At 43.9% G+C, this 23872-nt stretch overlaps 1 protein-coding gene across 1 annotated transcript; it reads left to right on the top strand.

Moving 5' to 3' along the window:
- The first annotated feature begins 9089 nt into the window (after positions 1–9089).
- Liat1 (ligand of ATE1) lies at positions 9090–12416 on the top strand. Its single transcript, XM_058580073.1, has 2 exons — positions 9090–9387; positions 11321–12416. The coding sequence occupies exons 1-2, from the start codon at positions 9177–9179 to the stop codon at positions 11812–11814; spliced, it is 705 nt and encodes a 234-aa protein (XP_058436056.1). The 5' UTR covers positions 9090–9176; the 3' UTR covers positions 11815–12416.
- Positions 12417–23872: the final 11456 nt, after the last annotated feature.

Raw genomic sequence — 23872 nt, 5'->3', positions numbered from 1 at the left:
TGCCACCACACCTAATTGCACTCAATTTCTTGTCCTAGAGTTTGTTTTGGAGAGAACCTGAACCATCCATTCCTGCAGTCAATGGTGTCTGCCCAGGTATGTCTGAGCAAGATGGAGGTTACATTGGATGTTGGATATTGGATATGTGGTTCCAGGCTAAAGATAGAAAATTAAAACTGATCAGCATGTAGGAAGTGGTTGATGGGAGAAGTGTAGATCAGACCGCCTTAAGAAAATATATAGGCCAGGCGCAACGGCACACGCCTATGATCCCAATGACTCAGAAGGCTGAGGCAGGAAGATCACAAGTTCAAAGCCAGGCTCAGCAATTTAGGAGGGCCTGACAACTTAGTGAGACCCCATCTCAAAACAAAAAATAAAAAATGGCTGAGAATGTGGCTCAGTGGTTAAGTGCCCCTGGGTTTAATTCCCCCCCACAAAAAGAAAAGAAAATATATAGGCAGAGCTTCATGAACTGAGTCCAGATCCGAAGAAGCCCAACATTCAATGGCTGAGAAGGGAAGATTAACCTGCAGAGACTGAGTGACCCAGGGGCCCACATGTGCTGCTATAGTTTGGGTCTTACATGTCTCCCTAAGGTCCCCATGGTAAAGACTTGCTTCCCTAAGGGTCACTATAGGAAGGCAGTAAAAACTTTAAGGGGGATACCTATCAGGAGCTTTCTGGGATGTTGGAGGTGAGCCCTCAAAGGCAGTTGTGGGCCCCAATCTCCTCTTTCTCTCTCCTGTTCCTCGGCCATGAGGTCACTGGTGTTGCTCCACTAGGCACTTCCACCATCAAACAGGGCCTCACACGGGCCCCAAGAAATGGGCCCATCAATGGAGGACTAAAACCTTCAAAAGTATCAGCCAACAGTGGTTAAGTGCCCTGGGGTTCAATCCCTGGTACAAAAAGACAACAAAACAAAACACCTATGAGCCCAAAGGAACCTTTTCTCTTTAAAAATTGATTCATCTCAGTTCATCCTGAGAGTAATAGGAAGCTAACTAACTAGCACATGGTGTCCCCCAAACCAGGCAAATATACTATTTCAAAAAAGGAGAGATCAGCAGTGTCCAGTGTTGCTGACGAGTCAAGGACAACAAGAACAGAGGTTGCCTCTTGGATTCAGTGACATGGAAGAACGCCAGTAGGTGACCTTGGGAAGTGTTTTGGTAAAGTGAAGTGTTTTGGGCTAGAATTCCAGTCGCAGTGGGTTGAAGAGGACAAGGAGGAGACAGAGACAGCAAATGGGAACCAGACGAAGAGACCAACCATTGAAACACCAGAAACATTTAAAACAGCCTTCCTTACAAAGCATATTACGATTGATCATAAAACATATCCATTTGCTGGAGGTGACTTTTCTCTTTCATAGCCCACTGGCTAGCTCAACAGAACCTCAACGCAACCTTCATGAAAATTGGAAGAGAAATGGCCAAGCTGTCTCCAGCCAGCCGAGCATTCAGGCAAGGAGGACCAGCCGCCGAGAGGGAAAACAGGCGGGAGTGCAGCCAGCCCTTCCAAGCACCTGTCTGCGAGAGTGAGTACAGAAGGACATCTGAAAAGCAAGCCCCAGACATCTCAACTAGCAGTTAGTCAATTGCACAAAGGAGGTCTGTCATTTATATTTCACTTTGCTCCTAAGGACAAAAGCAGACAGGCAAGAGGCAGATATTGAACACTTACAGCAGCACAACTGTGTTGGACACATTAAGGAGCTTGACTATGGGTGGAAGGACTGAGGACACACACATAAACTAACAGAAAGGCCCTGTGGAGACAGACCAGCCACACGTGCAGTCTGTGGATCAGTACTAATGACATTTACTGAGTACCAAGAGTGCCAAAATTTATAGATTTAATGCAGTCCTCATCAAAATCTCAACAGGCTATTTTGAAATAGAACAAGAAGATTTGAAAATGTATATTGAAGAGCAAAGGTTCCAGCACAGCCAAAATAATATGTGAAAAGAATTCAATTGGGAAACAGACTGTATGACATCAAGACTTACTATTAAGGCAAATAAGCAAAACAAGGTGGTATCGTGGAAGGACAGACAAATAGAAAACTGGAAAGGGTGTGATGGTGCATGCCTGTAATCCCAGCAACTGGGGAGCCTGAGGCAGGAGGATCTCAAGTTCAAAGCTAGCCTCAGCAACTCAGTGAGGCCCTAAGCAACTCAGTGAGACCCTAAGCAACTCAGTGAGACCCTAGCTCAAAATAAAAAATAAAAAAAAAGACTGAGGATGAAGCTCAGTGGTAAAGAGCCCTGGATTCTGGGGCTGGGGTTGTGACTCAGTGGTAGAGCACTCACCTAGCCCATGTGAGGCACTGGCTTCGATGCTCAGTACCACATAAAAATAAATAAATAAAATAAAGGCATCGTGTCCAACTACAGTTAAAAATATATATTTTTGAAATTTTTAATTTAATTTTTTTAGTTGTTGATAGAACTTTATTGTCATTTTAAAAAATATTTTAAGTGGGCTGGGATTGTGGCTCAGCAGTAGAGCACTGGCCTAGCATGTGTGAGGCCCTGGGTTCAATCCTCAGCACCACATAAAAATAAATAAATAAAAAGAAAGGTATTGTGTCCGACTACAACTAAAATAATAAATATTAAAAAAAAATTTAAAAAAGGAGCCCTGGGTTTGTTAGACCAGGACACAAGAAAAGACCACTGACTCCAATTAAAATCAAATTAAAGCAAGCTTATTATTTCGACCTGCGGGCTGCCTCTCCCACCTAAAACCGCAAGAACAAGACAGCCGCCGCAGCTTTCCTGCAGCCCAGCTTAAAGCCCAGAAAGTTACACAAAGAGGGGTTACAGATAACAGAACTCTGAGGAGCATAACACAAATGGTAGTTTACATTTTTTGCTGGCCCCGACTCGGAATTTATGAAGATCATTAGAATCTCAGAGAGGGTCGTTATCTGGCCAGGGATGGCCAAGATTTGTGAGGCATCACTAAAGTTTCAGAGAGGGCTGCTATCTGGTCAGAGAGCCAGGCATGGGTGAGTTCAAGGCATGGGCAGGCATTCCAAGCAGGTTCAGAATTTGCTGTAATTTATAGTAAAGCCGAAATTATCTTTTCATGGCTTTGTGGCAAGATGGCTCCCAATTTTAAGAAAAGATCAGGTTGAGTCTATCATTGCCCCCTTTTCTTATGTGTCCCTTTCAAATCTTTGATAGGGTAGGGGAAGAGCACTGAGGGAATTTTAATCCCTCAGGTAACAGTCTCCAACTTTTTAGAACTCACCCAAAATCGGTCTCCCTGATTTGACCAGACTTAATTAACTACTTATTTTGACAGTCTATTTATTTTTGGCTCCATTGTTGTAAGAAGAGGGATGTCACTCGTTTTGGCTTCTTCTGAGCTGAGAGGGGGTGACATGAGGAGGCATGGCGTGAGGGATGTGAGTTTCCTTTTAGAAGTCACTTCGGTTTGAAGTCTGATTGGGGAAGAACAGGTTGTAAAGTCATCTGGGGATGGGTGCTTCTATGAGAGAAACAAAAAACATGAGTGCTGAATAATTGTTGCAGCAGCTGGAACATGTCACTGTATAGTAGAAGTCCTCTCGCCAGGAGGTGTGAGGGCTGAGAAGTTAGTGTGTGTGTGTGTGTGTGTGTGTGTGTGTGTATTTACCAGGAGAAGCTGTCTCCATAATAAGGCCAGAGTGGACAAGGCCTAAAGTTATCAGGAATGTAAACACAACAATAAACTTTTAGTGTTACAGATGTCCTTTTCCATAAGATACAGTTTAATAACTTAATGTCATCTGATCTTGGAAAATCGTTTTACTAGTATGACCTCTGTGTCTAATAGAGAAACCTTTAATTTTGTTACTCAGGGCTGCATAATCATACTAGCAAACACCAAGCCTACCTGTGTAGGTTAGGAATATCTGTAGGCCTTAAACTAAAAACTTCTGTCTCTGGCAGCTCCTCTTGATAGTCTCTTTTTATAGTTATCAGGCATTTCTGTCTGAGAATCCTTCTTTGTAGCCTCCAGTCTTACTTATTTTGGGAAGCTAACATAAAGTGTATACCTTAAAATATTATTATTATTATTATTATTATTATTATTATTATTATTATTATTTAAAATGCCCAGGAATGGCTGTATTTTGATTTTAACTGTCTTTGCTAAGTGTTTAAGATGAAGCAGTCAAACTGACTTTTGTTTCTATCTATTGTTAAAAGTCAGCTGAGTTTCCATGGGAGTCACTCCTGGGGAAACTTGAGAGCAGCTTCTCAGTTCTGCTAGTGCCATTTGCGCTAGGATGGGTCCTGGTCTTGCTTGACCATGTGGCTTCCCTCGGAAGCATCAGGGATGTCTCCCTTCTCTGATGACCCTCCTCTTCATAGCAAATGCACTGATTGGCTTTCTCTTCTCCAGTGGTCTCATTAATCTCCCTGATCGGGAAGTTATGTGGCCCAGAGTTGCAAAGCTCTTTAGAGAAGTCCCCTGTTCCCTGGATTCAGACTGACTCTGAGGGCAAGAGCCAATATTGGTTTTTCTGTCCCTTTTAATTTAACTTTAATTTTAAAACTTAATCTTAAACATCCAGCAAATAAACTTTAACAGCCTTATATTAAGAGTACTGGACTTTAATATCTATAACTTTATAATTATTTATCTTTTTTATTAATTGGGATCTGTATTATCCTATCTGTCTTGTAGGTGATGGCTTATTATCTTAAATTAACCCAGGTTGTGTTCTTAAAGCAATACTTTGCTTTTTAAATATCATTTTACAAAGTTTACATAAATTGTTTGAGGTCACATGAACATTAGCTAATACCATATGATATCACATTTAAAACATGAATTAAAGAAAGGCTGAAAGTTTTTAACCTTTTGTGGAAAGGTAGCAAAATACTTTGTGCTTTACAATATTAACATTTACATAGATTAGGCTCTCATATTAACTTAAAAATACATTTAAATTGTTTCCCAATGTAAAAAGTAATATAAAACTTTACATATCTTATTGATAACAGGTAAATAAATCCCCAATATATTTTTTTACCATACAACTTTAGAACACCAGCTTGATATAATGCTCTTTTAAAGCTTCTACCTTACAGACATGTACACCTGGAAGATATGAACACATTAATAGTACCACAATTACATTGATGTTTTTATATTAACCAAATTTAGTTCTTAAAGAAATGACAGTACAATGCTCTAAAATAACAGTTCTTATTTAACCAGTTGTTTAATTTTTATGATTGCTTGCTCTAGAAAAAAATAAACTTAATAAACACAATGTTATGGGTAAACTTATGTTTTAAGAAATTTTTGTCTTTTTAACACATGACTGATTGTAAAAACAAACTTATACAGACCTTAGTAAATCAATCAGATATCTAACAAAAGTACTCATGAATGAGTAATCCCATATCAAATTTACTTTACTTTTTTATCAAAATATTAGACAAATGTATTGAACAGTGTTAACCATTTTTTTTCTTGTTGAAAGAAAAGTCCTAGAACCAAGACATATTAGATATTTTATAGACATTAATATTTTATTAGTTTTTTTGAACTCCTAGAAAAACTTGTAAGCTTAAATTTAAAGACATTTATTTTTATCTGTTTATCCAATTTAAATTGAACCATTTAAATCACGTGAATTAAAGATCTTTGGATCCATTTTTTAAAAATTTGTTTTTATGAGCGCTCCATATATATGTTAATTTGTATATCATATATATGATATACGGACATATGTACATATAGACATACAACACATAACACAAGTGTGCACACATAACACAATAGTAAAGGCCTTGTAGCTTTTTGCAGGTGAAATCTCCATTGCAATGTTTAAAAACTCCACAATTGATCAAAGATAGAACTGATCAGAAAAACATTAAACTAGGTCTATAGGATCAAAATCATAAGCTCAAAAAAAAAATACAGAATCTAAGAAAAAAAAACAAGAGTCCTAGAAAAAATGACTGGCCAGTAATTAATAAATACCATACAATTTACTTTTTTTTTTTCCTTAGGCCGAAGATCAGTCTCCTACTGAGCTTACAGGCTTCTTTCATTTGCATTTCAACATAAGTCCTGGCTGAGGTCTGAAAGGAGCAGGGAAAAACTGCTATTCTGAGCAGACACTTCAGGCCTAAGGCATTTTAACCATAAGTCATAATTTTCAGGTTCAATCCCTAGTATATAAAAAAAAGTCCATACATATATAGTTAACTGATTTTCTACATGAGTGCTGAATCAAGTCAAGGGGTGCTGGATGTCTTCTCAATGGAAGTTCCTGGAACAACTGGGTATTCATTTGGGGAAAAATGAATGTTGGTCCCTACCTGACTTTATTCACAAAATTAATTTGAGATGGATCACAGACCTAACGTTAAAATTCAGAATCATAAAACTTCTAGAAGAAAACAAAATACACCATCTTTGCAATTTAGGGGTCAGCAAAGATTTCTTGGGCAAGATACAAAAAAGAAAATATGGATAAAATTGTTTCATCAGAATTTTAAATGTCATCATTTAAAACCATTAAGAAAATAAATAACGTGGGGCTAGAGTTGTAGCTCAGTGGTAGAGTGTTGTCTAGCATGTTCGTGTGAGGCACTGTGTTTAAACCTCAGCACCACATAAAAAATAAATAAAACAAAAGTATTGTGTCCATCTACAACTAAACAAATATTAAACACATAAAATAAAATAAATAACTGGGTACAATGGCACACTTAGCAAGATCCAGTCACAAAATAAAAAACAAAAAGGGTGATGGCACATGCCTAGAATCCCAGCAACTCAAGAGGATTGCACGTTCGAAGCCGGCCTCTGCAACCTAGTGAGACCCTAAACAACAAGATCCTGCCTCAAAATAAAAAAGGGCTGGGAATGTGGCTCAGTGGTTAAGTGTTGTTGGGTTCAATCCCCAGTAACAACAACAAAAGGGCTGGGGATGTACCTCAGTAGTAAAGTGCCCCAGCTGAGTTCAATCTCCAGTACTGGAAAAATAAATAAGTAAACAAAATAAAGGGGCTGGGGGTGTAGCTCAGCAGTAGAGGGCTTGCTTCCCATGTGCAAGGCTCTGGGTTCCACCCCCCGTACCACAAAAACAAAACAAAATTGCTCAATATCATTAGTCATCAGGGAATGGAACTTAAAACCACAGGGAGGCACAGGGACACAGATTAGTGGTGTAGTGTTCACCTAGCATGATCAAGGCTCTGGATTTGATTTCTAGCTGGGCAAGAAGAAACAAAATAAAACAAAAACCAAGCAAAACAAAACAAAAAAGACCCACAGAGAAACACAACTTCTTATATGTTAGAATGGCAAAAGTCTAAGATTGATATTATCTATTGTCCCTGTTATCTATTGTTGCAAAACTCTATCACTCCGAAACTTAGTAACTTAAACAATTAACAATCACTACTTTGTCTCACTGTTTCCTTGAGTCAAGAATCAGGAAAGAATGGTTGGGTGGGGTCTGGCCTGGGGGGCGTTGTCTTTCCTGCTGTATGGACCCCCCTTGAGGGGTTGAACCCAGGGATTCCTCCCACTGGGTTATACCCTCAACCCTTTTTATTTTTTATTTATTTTATATTATTTATTTATTTATTTTGGTAGGGGGATTGAACCCAGAGGTGCTCGACCCCTGAGCCACATCCCCAGCTCTTTATATATTTTATTTTGAGACAGGGTTTCACTAAGTTGTCCAGGCTGGCCTCGAACTTGTGACCCACCTGCCTCAGCCTCTCAGATTGCTGGTATTACAGGTGCGTGCCCAGTTCTGCTATTCAGTGTGGAAAAGTAGGGGCTGGAGTAACAGGGGCATCTCTCTCTTCACATAATGTCAGGTCTCTTCATGTGTCTAGTTGAGGTTTCCTGGAATCATGCCAGCCTCAGGGCCCTCGGGGATCTTACTGGGAGACTCAAGTCACAGGCTAACAAGGTGGATGGATGCTGTACCACCTTTTTCGACCAAGCCTACACACAGTGCCACTCCTGCTGTGTTCTTTGGTTACAAGTTAGTCAACAAACTCGCCCAAATTAAAGGGGGGGGGGGGTAGATGTAGGCTCTGCCTCTTGTGGGAATGGCCAAAGTCTAGCTGAGCTTGTGGAATGAGAGATATAATCGCAGCTGTGCTTGGATGATACAATCTGTGGTGGGTTCACTTAAAAAGAAAAGCAGGCGGCAGATCATCCCGGCCCTGTGAGCCACAGCAACCCAACAGTATTGACAAGAACTGTGATGAGGGGCTGGGGCTGGGCTCAGTGGTTGAGCGCTCGCCTATCACATGTGCGGCGCTGGGTTTGATCCTCACCATCACATGAAAATAAATAAACAGAATAAAGGTAGGCTGCCCAGGCTGGCCCAAAATTCCTGGGCTCAACCTCCTGAGAGGCTGGGACTAGAGGCACATGCCACCCCCCAAAAAAGATCTTGAGGGGAGGGCTTGAAAGATGAGAGCCAATTCCAAGTGACAGCCGTGGCGGTCAGCCTAGCCTAGGTGAGGGCAAAAGCGCCGGAGTGGGAGACAGGAAAGGCTGCCAAGGGCTGGCCTATCCAGCTGCTTTCTTCACTGAGAAGGGAAACCGTGAAGTTTGATTTGGACATATTGGCTTCCACAGTTCAGGGCGGAACAAGACTGGAACCCGCACAATAAAAATTTGGGGTAAGAATAAATAGTGTTTTAGAAGGCATAGGAGTACAGGGCCCAGGTACAGGGGCGCATGCCTGTAATCCCCGGAGACTGAGGCAGAAGGCTGGAAAGTTCAAGGCCAGCCTCGACAATTTAGCGAGACCCTAAGCAGATTTAGAGAGACTCTGTCTCAAAATAAGAAATAAAAAGGGCTGGGGATGTGGCTCAGTGGTAAAGTGCCCCTGGGTTCAGACCCCAGCACCAAAGGGAGAAAACACGGCATAGAGTGGAGAGGTAAATCAGCCCAAGGATTTAGAACCTCTACCACCCTTTTCCTCTGTCCTAGGTCTGCAACCTATAGAAACACGCATGCGCACACGATGTCCTGGGGGCTGTACCCGGCGGCGGCTTTCCGAATGCGCACGCGCGATGTCGGCCGGTCGCCGTGGAGACGCGTGGCCCCCGCCCGGCAGTCGGCGCCCGAATCGTCCCGCCCGGCAGCCCAGCTGCGGGTCCCAGTCGCGAACCCGCGGGCTAATGAGCCGCCGCGGTGGGGCCGGGGCGGCGGGGTTCAGCGAGGAGTGCGAGGAGGACAATGAGGAAGAGGAGGCGCCGGAGGGCGGCGCGGCGGGCTCTCGGGGGTCCAAGCTACCTCCCATCGCGGGCAGCACCTCAGAACCGGTCAAACGGAAGGTGAAGAAGAAAAAGAAGAAGAAGAAGAAGACCAAGGGGTCGGGCAAGGGGGACGGTAAGAGGAGAGCTAGCGTGGCCACCTCCGCTACCCCACCTGAGATTCCTCTCCCAGGATACCCACCTCCTCCCAGAGATGCCCTTCTACCCGGAGAGAGCTTGGAACAAGACAGAGACGCTCCAATCCAGAGCCCCCTTGTCTCCACATTCTACTTAGGTTGGCGCAGTGATGCCCGGCCCTATGCCTTAAGACCATGGTGTCCACAGAGATTGTCCTTCCAAGAGACCCCTTCAAGGCCACAGAAGTTCCACCAACTTTACTGTTTCCCAGAGACCCCCACGGCTGCACCGAGAGTTCCCAATATACAATAATTCCTCAACTCCTCGCAGGCAACCCCCACAGATACCGCATTCCCAAGAGCCCCCCAGCCTCACAGATACTCTCTCAACTTCCCAGTCCCTCAGCCCAACTTCTTTCCCTAATACCCACACCTCTCTGAAGAAATCTCAAGCCCTCTACAGAGACCACTCACAGAGAGACTTCTCTTGACCTGAAGACACTGACAATCACATACAGAAACACAGACTCCTGCCTTCCCCCAAGAGGTGGTCCTCACGTCCTCACGCATGAAGGGGCACCTGCCTCTGGATGCTTTGTGGACACCCACACCCAGGTAAATGCTTAGGAAGAATCCTCCCTGTGTGGACCCCACCCCCATCCACCAAGGGGCAGCCCCACTGCATACCTGTCACTGCCCCATCCTCTTACCCCTTCCCAACACATCCTCATGTCAGTGACACCATCCGATGACACTAAAGCACAGCTACCCAGTCGTGCACATAATTCACAGGCAGCACACACACAGATACTGTTAGACACTCACATGCATAGACACCCCTGTGCCCTTCCCAGAATATCCACATAGGTACCCCAGCCTCAATGACACCTGCAGAGTCCCCACACTGCACTAAGCTCTTCTCATAAGACCCCCAGATTTCTTCTCCACAAAGGCCCTGAATGCCCACTTCAAGGACAGTGTGGCAATGATGTAGAATGCATCCATCCATGAGCACAGTGATTCCGTTGTCACCTGTGTGGTCCAGCTCAGTGGATTACGTCAGGGAAATGGCCCTGACCTCCAATGTGATGGTTCCCAGCTCAAGTTTCTGGTATCTGGCTCTCTGTGTGCAGAGCCAGAGGCAGAAGAATGGCAGGCAGCCCCTTGTCAGCCTTGTAGTCTGGGGAAGGGAGCAAGGACAAGGGTATAATGGCTTCTTCAGGTGGAATTATAATAAAAATGGGGGGGGGACCAATTCTGGAGTGTAAGGCAAAGACCCTGTGTGTATCCACAAAGCAAAATCAGGAAGTGTATTGTCTTTTTGATGTATAACTTTTCGCTGTTCAAATTATGGTACCTCATACTGTCAGCAGGGGACACCAGATAGTTTTGGGGGAGTAGAAGGTAAAGAAATATCAAGACATGAATTTTCCCCTTCTTTTCTTTGCTCTCCCCCCTTCCTTTTGGCTGAGGGAGGTATTTCTGTCTCCTAAAAACTAGAAGGATGAGCTGATAAAAGAACCATAACTTGTAGTACTTTATAGGAATGTCATATAATTCTGAAAAGCTACTTAAAAAAAAAAAAAGGAACAAAGAAAGAAATAGTTCAAGCCACACAGCAGAAGTATTTCTGGGTTTGGCATGATGCCGATTGCATCAGTCAAGTTTAGGAAGCTTTTTGCTTGGCTCCATTTCTTCCATCAATATTGGTATTCCCCAATACCACAAAATAAGTAAAATAATCATCTGCCCCCAGATGATTTAACCCAAGGCATACAGGCAGGGGGTTACAAGACTGGTGGGCTTGGCAGTCTGAGCCCTGCGTGAAGAGTGGTCCCCATGCCCCCTCCATCTTTGGTGATTCAGGCATCCTCCCAGGCAGGCTCAGGGCAGACATGGCTGCAAACACTAACCTCTTCATCTGCTCAGCAGATAAACATCAGAGTCGAGGCCTGAAGAGTCAGCCACTGTCTTCATCCTTCCATGACATCTTAAATCCCAGCAAAGACCATGGCGCCAAGTCAGAGCCCAAACCGGACAAAGAGGCAAACAAGCACAACCCTTCCTACTCCTGCACCGTGGTGAGCCTGCCCCCCTTTGCCGAAGTGGAAGAGAACCTTTCCAACCAAATCAACGAGAGCCTGCGTTGGGATGGGATTCTCGCTGACCCAGAGGCAGAAAAAGAAAGGATTCGCGTATATAAAGCGAACCGGAGGAAGCGGTACCGGAGTTTGGCTCTCAAGAGCTTCCACGAGGATCCCTCTGCTGAGGACAGCCCTGAGAACTTACCCTACCTCTCAGACAAGGACTGCAGGGCCAGCAGCAGGCCACCAGCCGCGAAAACCGACTGCTCTCATCACTTCTTAGAAGGGAATCTCTCTGCGAAGCTCCTACCCTCTGATTTAGGTACTGCTGTGCCAGAGTGAAGTCTACCCACAACACTGAGGGGTGTCTCCTTACCACAAATTTATGTTTTTAAAAAGATATAAAAGGAAATCAGACCCGTATGGGAATGCAGTAAAAGTAGGGAGTACAGAGAAGACCAGCCTCTCCTTCACCCCGAGGCTCCGAAGTGCCTAGGAAAGTCACATTCCTGAAGAACCCAGGCAACTCTGCAGACTCGGTGCTCTCCAGAATTGCCTTTTTCTTAAACTGACATCTCTCTTTGTTGTGTAATTTCTCATCACAGTTAGCTGTCTATAATCTGCCCCCAAAAGGAAAAGAAACTGTGGATTATGTAAATTCTCAGTCTCAAACTAAGTTCATGGATAAAACTCATAGTGGGTGCATCTGTCGACCCAAGAAAATACCCTGAATATCCTGGAGACTTTGAATTAAACACACTACTTAAACTTGCATGACCTTCAGAATCAGTGGATTCTAGTACTTCGTCCTTGGGAGGTTACAGTGGGAGGTCTCCAGAGGACTATTGCTGCTTTTATAAATACAGTCCTTTCCTAATCCCCCCCCCCAATAACATTTTTGGGAGTCCTGGGAATTGAACCCCCCAAATAACATTTTAAGCAAAGTTCTGGAGCGTTAAAAATACCTTACTGCAGGTATGGTGATGCACATCTGTAATCCCAGCGGCTCAGGAGGGCAGGAGGATCACAAGTTGGAGGCCAGCCTCAGCAATTTAGCAAGACCCTCTCTCAAAATAAAAATAAAAATGATGGGGATGTAGCCCAGTAGTAGAGCACCCCTGGGTTCAATTTCTAGTACCGAAAACAAAAAACAAAAAAAAACCCTCACAATGCTGCTTATCCTTATCCTAAATTTATATTCCTCCCTTTCACAAATATTTATTGAGTGAGGGCTATGTGCATCCTTCCAGAAGCAGGCCCTAATTCAAATGCAAGGAGATTATTTGGGAGACTTCCCAAATAATTGGTGTGTGGAAGAAAAGGATAGTGGGGAAGGGAGGCAGCCAGTCCAGGGATCAGCATTAAGCTACCTTTCACCCTCAGCACCTGGAGCTTAGTCCCATGGGAGGCACTGGGAAACAATTCAAAACCCAGATCTCAGAAGTATCACATTTGAGCGTGGGAGCTCGGGTATTATTCTTCCTGAAGGCACTGGCTGAAGGCTGGTCCTGGACAAGGGGTGCCAATTCCCTGGCATTTCTAGTCTGCCGCACTGTGTGTGCCTGGAAGCCTGCCTAAGTTATGAGAAGTTGCTTTCAGGCACAAGAGGCAAATGGATGGGTCCAAAGGTTAGGGGTGATCTCTGGGTTGGCATCAGCTCCCTGCGAGGGGCAGAGTGGAGGTCTAAGAAGAGGTTCCGCCTTCCAAAGGGTTCGAATGTTCTGGGATAGTTGAGCATATAGTGTACACGAGCCAGGTTGAAACCAATACTAAGCCCCACAGGGCGCTTATTTGAAAGCTGAGCGAAGCTCCCGTCTTGATCCCGTTGGCCTTTAGCTCCCAGCATCCCTCTTCTCACCCTGCCTTAAAAATCCAGTTACAGAGTTTCCATGTTTTTGTCATTTGGCAAAATATTCTGAAGGAACTTTTAGAAGAGTCCTCTCCTGCCCTGGAAAATGGTGAGCAGCCAGGCCTGGCAGGGACCCTGAAGCAGACAGGAATGGCCTTCCCTGTGCTGAGACTGGGCCTGTCCTCTCCACTGTCCATGGAGAGTAGGGGAACAGGAAGTGAGTGCATGCCCAGCCACGTGACCCTGCTGAAGTCCCAGGTATCCAGGTAAAGATGGCCAGCAGGGAGCAGCTGTCATCTCATGTGCCCTCCAGATCCACCTCCCCGGGTGGTGGCTGGGGATGTGCTGCATGGTGGAGTCGGAGGGCCCGACAGACCTGAAGAGGGCCCAAGGCAGCTTAGCAAAATCTTCCGAGGGTGGTGAGGGGTGGGAGAGGTGGCCTGTGGTGGTCTTCCTGCCACGAGATAGGGCATCATTCTGGGATAGTGGCTAAGGTTATAAGCTCTTTTTTTTTTTTTTTTGGAGTGGGGGAGTCAGAATGTTAGGTCATGATTTTCTGTTGTTACTGTAACAAATGACCACAGACTCAGTGGCTTAAAAGAACATGAAGCAGTTCTACAGTTTTGGGGGTCAGAAGCCCACACTAGATTTCAATGGGCCAGAGCCAAGGTTTTGGCACTGCTGCAGCCTGTTGGGGATTCCATAGGATACTTCATTTCCTTGCATTTTTTTAGCTTGTAGAGCCGCATATCTTGCATTTCTTGGCTTGCGGCCTCTTCCTTCATCTTCAAAGTCAGCAGTGCAGCAGCTTCAGTCTCCCTGTTTCTATTACCACACCACCTCCTGTCTCTCCTGCAGTCAAGTCTCTGTCTTATAAAGATAATAATGGCTGCGCTTACAGACCCATCAGGAGAGCCCAGGATGATCTGCCCATCTGAAGACCTTTAATTATGCAGCAAAGCCCCTTTTTCCATAGAAGTTAATTGTTCCAATGACATTATGTCATTTGCAGGAAAACGGATGGAACTTGGGGGCATTACGTTAAGTGAAATCAGCCAAACTCAGAAGGTCGTGTGTTTTCTCTCGGATGTGGAAGCACAGAGACTCACTAGTGTGATTCCGCAAACCCATCTTGGGGATACTGGAGAACCAAGTTAGTGACTTTGGCCAGATCTCCCTGGTGTTCTCCCTTACTGCCTTCTGCCTTCCCCCAGCTCATAAACACCAAGTCCTCTCTCTCCTTTTGCCATTGGATTCAGAGGTCTCAGTCCCTAGAACACTGACTCCATTGCTCTGTGCCTGAGATGAAGTCGGACATCATAGTGGAGAGGTAGGGAGGAGGGAAGCAGCTCAGGACCTGGCAACAGGAAGCACAGAGCTAAGATGATGAGCTTTGATGTTAGATCAGGCTTCCTCTCTTCTCCACCATGTGCTTTGTCACCTCAGGCAAATTGCTTAACTTCTCTGAGCCTTGGTTTTTCCTTCATGTTATGAGAACCAAATGCTGTCATTATATCCAGCACTTAACATGGCGCCTGGCACCCTGAAGGCACTCCATCTAGCCCAAGAATTTTGACCAATGATGTTTCAGGCTGGCCCAGCTACACAGCCACTGGAGAGGCTGGCCTGGGGCTGGTGAAGACCACACCTCACTGAAGGGTGAGTTTCACAAAGAAATGTGACTTCAGTGGATGACAAACTTACCATTCTAACAGGCCACACGACAAATTACAGGGGTCTGGAATAGAGAGGATGTAGGAGGAATGAAGCAAAAGTCTAGTGTTCCAGGCAGGGGCCTTTGGAACCCCACAAGACAGTGCCCACTTGGAGCCTGGCACCAAATGGGAGCCTGTGTTTAAGACAAAGATGGAGAAGCGGGAAGGGCTTAGTGCTCCAGGGAGAACAGAAGCGGCTCCAACTCCAAATGCCTTGGATTAGAAATTGTTAGTATTTTCCTCACACCCAGGCTGTATCCAAGGGCTCTTTCAGTAGCAAAGAACAGAAATCACTATGAGAACTCGCTTAGAAAGGGGAGTGATTTACTTATAAGGCTAACAGTCCAGCCAGGCACGGTGGCCATACCTGTAATCCTGGCTACTCGGGAGGCTGAGGCAGGAGGGTTGTAAGTTCAAGGGCCCGGGATGTGGCTTGGTGGCAGAATGCCCTGGCTTCAACCTCTGCTATTGCAAAACAAAAAACTAACGGCCCAGCATTGTCTGTGGCTTCAGGCATTAGCTAGATCCAGGTCACACTATCGAATCAGAGTCTCCACATCTCTCCACCTCTGTGGCCTCTCTATTAGCTTCACTTTCAGGTGAGTTCTTACCACAGGATGTCAAAGGTGGCCACATCCTTATAGTCCTATAAAGAAAAGATTTACTCCTGTGTCCCTACCCAGTGTCCATATCAACCCCAGAGAAGGTCTCTGGCCTGGCGAGGATTGTGTGCTCATCAGTGAGCTAATCACAACAGCCAGGGAAATGGAGTCTGTGGTGGCTGACAGACAGATAGACCTCCAGTGTGATGGGGAAGTCCGAGGTCCACGCCCACTGGCTGCATGAGCTGAACAGATTGTCGTAGAAGCTAAGCAGAACCTATGCAGCCTGACTCCGTAGAGCCAAGTAGACAGAGACTGGTCCATTGCCCTCCAGATGAATGATTTTTTTTTTTTTTGGCAGTACTGGGGATTGGACCCAGAGGCACTTTACCACTGAGCAATACCCCCAGCCTTTTTTAAAAAATGTTTTATTTTGAACCAAGTTCTCACTAAGTTGCTTAGGGCCTCGTTAAATTGCCGAGGCTGACTTGGAGCTTGTGATCCTCCTGCCTCAGCCTCCCACATGGCTGAAATTATAGGTGTGCACCATCACACCTTCCCTAAAACTGATTCATTTTTCTTTTTTAAAAAATATTTATTTTTTAGTTGTAGGTGGACCCAATACCTTTATTTATTTATTTTTATGTAGTGCTGAGGATCGAACCCAGGGCGCCTCATGTGCTAGGCAAGTGCTCTACTGCTGAGCCACAACCCCTGCCTCTGATTCATTTTTCTAAAGGCCTGATCAAAGGTCATAGGAGTGGCCTATATGATAGGAGTTAAGTGATCTGGATTGACTGCATGCTTATCTCCGGAACCACTGACCCTTGGCCAATGCCAGGAAATCTACTAACTGAAAATAAATAATGTCTAAACCTGAGGTCCATGAGCCGCTTGGGAGCAGAAGGCCCTGGTTAGTAATAATAATGGGTTGATGGTTTGTACTGAATTTGGTGAAGCCTAGAGCTGGGCTTGAGCCCTTAAGACATCCCAGCACAGCTAGGATGTGCACCCTCTCACTATGAGACCCCCAGCGTGAGCAGAGAGGTAGATATTGGCACTTCATATGCACATCAGCAGGGGTTGGAGACCTGGGAACAAGCAGTCCTGTGTGAGCCTCAAGAGCCAGCACCACTGCAGGACAGATTGCCGGGTGAGACCCCCAATGATCTCTGCTTGGCTACTCACACCCTTCTCTTTAATGTGGGCTGAACCTATTGACTCTAATGAAGAAAACACAGCAAAAATGATGGGATGCTCTTTGCAAGAGGAGGTTATAAAAAAATACTGTGTTTGGGGGGTGGGGAGGGAATGAATGAGTGTTTGAGGGAGCTGTGAAACTATTCTGTAGGCTACTACAACGGTGGACACATGTCATCTTGCATTTATCCAAACCATAGAACATACACCAAGAGTGAACCCCAAGGCAAACTATGCACTTACTCCCCCCTCAGCCTTTGAGGAGCTGGGATTACAAACATGCAACACCACACCCAGTTTAATAAAGTGGTTTTAAGTCACTAAATTTGGGGATCATTTTTACTTTTCTTTCTTTCTTTTTACACAGCTAAAATGTCCAGTTGAAACAGTTGGCCTCTTCCCTCACCACCAGCCATGCTCTCAGCAAGCTGCCTCAACTCTCATCTGAGGGCTGGAAAATCCAGACCCCAAGCTTGTCATAGGAAGCCACATTTTGCCAGGCACAGTGGTGCACACCTGTAATTTCAGCAACATGCAAGGTTGAGGCAGGAGGATCACAAGTATGAGGCCAGTCTCAATAATTCATTGAGATCCTGTCTCAAAATTAAAAAATTAAAAGTGCTGGTGATGAAGTCCCCCTGGGTTCAATCCCCAATACCGAATTAAAAAAAAAAAAAAAAGCCATATTTTAAACAAGCACCACAGACACCCACTCCTGGTGTTTGGAGGACCTTAAAATTTATTTCTAGAAGTGACACTGTGTCCTATAGGGCTGAGATCACTGTGGGGCCAGTTCAGAGCTAGGTTGGACTGAATGGGCCTCTTCAGATTCCTTATTCCCTTCCCAGTAAAGCTGGGGAGGAGAAAAAGCTTCATGGCTTCTCCTCACTGTGCGCATCCCAGGAGCTACACCTACCTATTTGTACTGTGTTTTCCTGGCGTATGTTTTGTATCTCCCATCTTAATTGTAAGTGTAATATTTTTATGGCATTTTATTGTTTATAAGTTCTTTCACCTCTTGCACTGTAGGAGTCTTGTTAAGGAATTCAAATCCTAGGTTGACACAGAGAAGATTTGGGCCTACTTTTTCTGGAGTGGGTGCAGGGTCTCTGTTCTAGTGCCTAAGTCTTTGGTCCACTTTGAGCTGAGTTTCATGCAGGGTGAAAGACAGGGGTTTAATTTCAACTTGTTACATGTGGATTTCCAGTTTTCCCAGCACTATTTGTTGAATAGGCTATATTTTTTCCCAGTGAATGTTTTTGGTGCCTTTGTCTAGTATGAGATATTTGTATTTATATGGATTAGATATTGTATTCTATTCTATACTGTTGGTCTATGTTTATAGAAGCTCAACTCACAGTAGTTAAACTATGGAACCAACCTAGGTGTCCTTCAGCAGATGGATGGATAAAGAAACTGTGGTAAATATATACACAATGGAATATTACTCAACCTTAAAGAAGTATGAAATTATGGCATTTGCTGGTAAATAAATGAAGCTAGAGAATATCATACATGATTTTACTTCATCCACATAATAATCATCAAGGTACAAGGATGTTAGATACCCAGTTGCACACAAGGAAATCAGCACAGAGTGGGAAAGGGACTTGCTCAAGGTCACACAGGGACTGAGAAGCTGGGATGTTAAACCCAGGTCCGCTGATTCCAGAGATCCTGCTCTTCATTACTGTGCCAGTGCCTAAGACAGGCAGCCTAGGCGGGCGCTCACACACTGCCAGAGCTCAGAACAATGGCAAAAGAGAGATCAAAGCAGCTGAACAGGGCTTGTCAATAGGGTTGGTTGCTGGTGCTGGGTGGGTGTATCGGAAGGAGAGGGTCAGTCCTGGAACTATAGCTGGCAGAGAAGCTCCCTGGGGAAGTAGGAATACCCACCAACTGGCCTGGACAGACCCTGGGGTGATAGGAAAACTCCCTCAGCCATCCCGGCCATACTGTGTACTTGTTCATGGTCAAATCCAGCCTTTGAAACCATTGACATGTTCCCCTCTGGTCACCACTGGAAAGGATCCTACCTCATTCAGCCATTCCCATTCAGTCACAAGATCTCAGACCAGCACTCCGGGCTCTGCCCAGCAGCCTCAGCCTGCAGCTACTACCCATGCCTTGCCTTTGAGGATGGGTGTCTTTGCTGCTCAAAGTATGCTTCTGGAACTAGCAACACCAACATGACCTGGGAGCTAGGTAGAAACACCCTTGTCAGCAAACTCTTGGGTCCCCCACCCAACCAGACCTACTGAATCAGAACCTGTCGTTGAACAAGATCCCTGGCTGATTTGTATACACATTAAATTTGAGAAGCTCTGATTGTTAGGAAACAATTCCCCAAAGGGAATTCTCATGTTTCTGCATGTCTTGTGAGGATAATAACTGGTTACTTTTGTTCCAAACTATCTTTTGAAGGATTTTTGTATGATAAACAGCTTTGGAAGACAAAGATGGTGTCTTCCTCCAGAGCAAAGAGCAGATTTGCTTACTACCTGTTCTAGAAGGTTCTGGTTCTTAAACTTAGCGTTCCCCTCCTATAACCTAAGAACCTCTCTATTTCACCCCATGGGAAATGAAACTGCAGAACCCAGTGCAAATGCTAGTATTCTGCCTACTGTTATTGCTGTGACTAATAAATCATCCTTTATCTCAGACCCAAGAATCTCTTGTCTTTACCAGCATCCATGAAATTGTGGCAGGTTTTTAACTCAGACTTTCCAGTTCTCCAACCTGGTCTAAAAGACGGACCACTTCACTTTAATTTCTCTACTCTTAAATCTGATCACCAGAAGCTGTGTGAAATTCTACACTCAGGTTTTACTTTTCAAACCACATCAGAAATACATGAATGTTTCAGGCAAATTAGGAAATAAAGGTAAGGAAAAAAAGTTTTTAAGACACCTGATAGTCCCACCATTTGGAAAGCAATAGCCTCATCGGTTTGGTTTCCTTTCTTTCAGTCCTTTTCTGTTATTACATCTACACATAGGAAAACAAAATTCATGGGACATTAATAAATACATTATTTTTTTAACAATTCTGTTAAAAATATGGCATGGACATTTTTCCAAATCACTAAATTGACATCCATATCACATTTTGAGATGCTTGCTGCTTGCCTGTATTGCATTATATATGGACTATTTATTCAATCTTCTATTTGTGGACATTTAATTGGTTTCCTATTGGATTTTTTTTTTATTTAATGTACTGGCAATTAAACCCAGGGGCACTTTAGCATTGAGCTACATCCCTAGCCTTTTTTATTTTTTGAGACAGGGAATCGCTATGTTGCTGAAGGCCTTGCTAAGTTGCTGAGTCTGGCCTTGAACTTGCAATCCTTCTGCTTCCGTCTCCCAAATTGCTGGGATTATATTGCCCAGCCCGCATTTTTTTTTGACTCTTCTAAACAATTCTGCAGTGAATATCCTTATATGCCCATCTGAGTGCAATTTTCCAGTGCTTTGGATACATTCTTGGGAGTAAAATTACAAGCCAAAAGATAATTAAAACAATAAACACTTGTATAGCTTTTAACTCATGCCAGGTATTGTTCTAAGCTTTGCACACATCAATTTATTTAAGCCTAACAACATCCCTAGGACAAAACTCTTATTATCCCTATTTTATAGAGAGTGTAGGTGACTTGCCCAAGTTCACACAGCTAAAAAATGGTGAAGCTGGGATTTGAACCTAGGCATTTGGGCTCACATACTGCATGTACCCATCCCACTGGATCACTAATTGCCCTCCTGGCTTTCCCGAAGGCCAGACAGGAAACAACACGGGGAGAATTTGTGGATCTTGAATTTCATGCCCCTAATATAGCTGCAGGCAGGGGTAGAGTCCTCTCGGAGCTTAGCTCCAGGAGTAAGCTCCTTTCTTTGGAAGCTCATGCCCTTATGCTAGTTATGGTTACACAGGCTGCTTTTCATTTTGGTCTTGCTCATAAGGAAGCTCAGGACTAAGTCCTGTTCTCAGTAATAGCTGCTCATCTTAGCCTGGGTTCTGGCAGTGTGTCCCCTTCTCTCCTGGCCTTTGTCCTTTTACTGTGGTATGTTTTACTGTAGTCACCCCTGCCCCATCGTGAAACTAAATAGATGCAAGTAAACTCCAAAAATGAGTGAAAAAATTCATTCAGAAGCTGGACATATAGTTCAGTTGGTCGAGTGCTTGCCTCGCCTGCACAAGGCCCTGGGTTCAATCCCCAGGACCACACACACACACACACACAAAATTCATTTAAACTACTTTTTCAAGAAGCAGGGTGGATGGGGCTGGGGTTGTGGCTCATCAGTAGAGCGCTTGCCTGGCATGTGCAGGGTGCTGGGTTCCATCCTCAGCACCACATTAAAAAAAAAAAAAAAGGTATTGTGTCCAACTACAACTAAAACAAAAATATTTAAAAAAAGAAGAAGAAGAAGAAGAAGAAGCAGAAGCAGAAGCAGCAGTGTGGTGGTGCACTCCTATAAGCTCAGTGACTCCGGCTGCTAAGGCAGGAAGATAACAAATTCAAGGCCAGCCTGCGCAACTTAGTGAGACCCTGCCTCAAAATAAAAAATTAAATGGGCTGGGAATGTGGCTCAGTGGTATAGCACCCTGGGTTTGATCCCCAGCACCACAGAAACAAACAAACAAACAAAAAAAAAACTAAGAAAAAATAGATTACCTGTTTTGGAGCCTCTGTTAGAACTCCTGTAGGTGGGTGGAGGGGCCTTGAGCTGGCTCTGGGAACATCCTGTTAATTGTACTTCTTCAGCTTAATGAGCTAAACACAGGAGGACGGTAATTTGTAATTAGCAGCAATTGGTTGGACACACCAAAAGCCCCGAATTCTTATTCTGAAAAAGAAGCCAGCAGGGCTGGGGTAGCGGCTCAGTGGCAGAGCGCTTGCCTAGCATGCATGAGGCACTGGGTTGGATCCTCAGCACCACATAAAAATAAAATATTGACATATTTTTGAAAAATAAAAAATAAAGATATTGTGTCCACCTAAAACTAAAAAATAAATATTAATAAAAAGAAGCCAGCAGACGTAAAGAAAAAAACAATGTCGGCTCAGAACCAGATGGCTGATTCCACGCCTACACTACTGTGAGGCTGAAAACAATATTTACAGTGCCACCATCTAAAAGCGATATTTTCCCATAGACTAGTGCAACCGTATACCATCGAAAGATCCAGTTCTTCCCCCCAAAATTAATGACAGTTTATCTCTGAGAAGAATGTGGGTGATTTCTGTTTTTGCTGGTATGTATTTTCTAATTTTTAGGAGCATATAACAATTATATGATAGAATAATCATAAAAGAAAAATAATAAATTTGCTCATCAAATTAAAACTCCATTAAGAAAATAAGAAGGAGTGCCAGACCTGGACTAATGACTAATGATAGTGCTTGCCTCACATACTGATGTCCTGTGTTGGACCTCAGGCACCACAGAGAAAAAGAAAAGAGGAAGCTCATGGAGTAGACAATAGCATTCACACATGACAAGAGACTTGTGTCCTGAATAAGTAAAGAGCTCTTTGAAGTCAACATTAAATTTCCAAATAACACTGTGGCCAAAGATTTGAACAGACATTTCATAAAGTATATATAGATGGAAAACAGGACACAAAAAAGTGTCTCTTGCCAGTTTTTTTGTTTTGTTTTTTAATTTTGAGACAGGGTCTTGCAAAGTTGCTTAGGGCCTAAGTTGCTGAGGCTGGCCTTGAACTTATGATCCTGAGTTGCTAATATATGTATATTTATGTGCCTGGTTTGTGTGTTATGAGTGCATGGTATTTTTTTTTCAGATTTTTAGAATTTTGCCTTGTATCAGTCTGATAGGAAGTTTTTTTGCAAGGAATTTTTCTATTTTATCTAAGTTGTCTAATAAAATTGTTTATAAAATTTGGGGCTGGGGTTGTGGCTCAGCGGTAGAATGCTCGCCTCGCACGTGCGAGACCCTGGGTTCAATTCTCGGCACCACATAAGAATAAATAAGTGAAATAAAGGTATTGTGTCCAACTCCAAATAAAAAATAAATATTTAAAAAATCTGTTTATAAAATTAAATATAGTTAATAAAGTTGTTTATAAAATTATACATTTTCAACATGCATAAGACCACTCTCTCCGTGACAGGGTCATGCTATGTTGCCAAGGTCAGACTTAACTTCTGGGAGGCACCTCAGCCTTTCCTGGAGCTGGGGCTCCAGGCATATACCACACCCAGCTTGAGACTCTATGCCTTTCATCATGTTGGTAATTTGTGATTTCTATTTCTTGATCCATCAAGCTGAAACTTATCAGTTTTTTTTCAATGTTTTCAAACAATCAAATTTCTGCTTCTGAATTTTTCATAATTATTTGTCAATTTCTTTTTTTCTCTTGCAGTGCTGGGGACTGAACCTAGGGCCTTGCTGTATTCTAGGCAAGTGCTGAACCACTGAGCTGCACCCCCACCCAGCCCTGTTTGTCTGCTTCTATTTTGTGGATTTCTACTCCTATCTTTATTATTTCCTTCCTTCCTCTTACTGTGGGTTTCATTTCCTCATCTTTTTCTTGTTTTTCTAAATAGGTGGAAATGGCCATAAGAGGCAATGGGCATGGGAGTTGTTTCTCACGGTTACTAATAACCTGGGCTCTGATTCAGTGTCCTGGTTTCTCTTTCCAATCTCTGTAAGCAGTTCTCTGTATTAAATATCTGGTATGGGTTTGGATTTTGTAACTGCCCCCCCCACTATTTTTTTGGTATTGGGGATTGATCCCAAGGGCACTCTGCCACTGAGCTACCTCCACCCTTTTTATTTTATTATTATTTTCTGGTACCTGGGATTGAACCCAAGTACACTCAGCCCCTGAGCCACATCCCCAGCCCTTTTCATATTTTATTTAGAGATAGAGTCTCCCAAAATTGCTGAGGGCCTTGCAAAATTGGGCCTAGAAGTTGGCTTTGAACTTGCAATCCTCCTGCCTCAGCCTCCCAAGTAACAGGTGTGTGCCACTACATCCAATTGAGCATAACTTATTATACAGGA

Source organism: Marmota monax, unplaced genomic scaffold (assembly GCF_021218885.2).
Source record: "Marmota monax isolate L192 unplaced genomic scaffold, Marmota_monax_Labrador192_F-V1.1 WCK01_AAM20220418_F8-fsc00138, whole genome shotgun sequence".
NCBI lineage: Eukaryota > Metazoa > Chordata > Mammalia > Rodentia > Sciuridae > Marmota > Marmota monax.
Note: the sequence above shows the minus strand (reverse complement) of the source record. Positions and strands in the feature narration are given on the sequence as shown.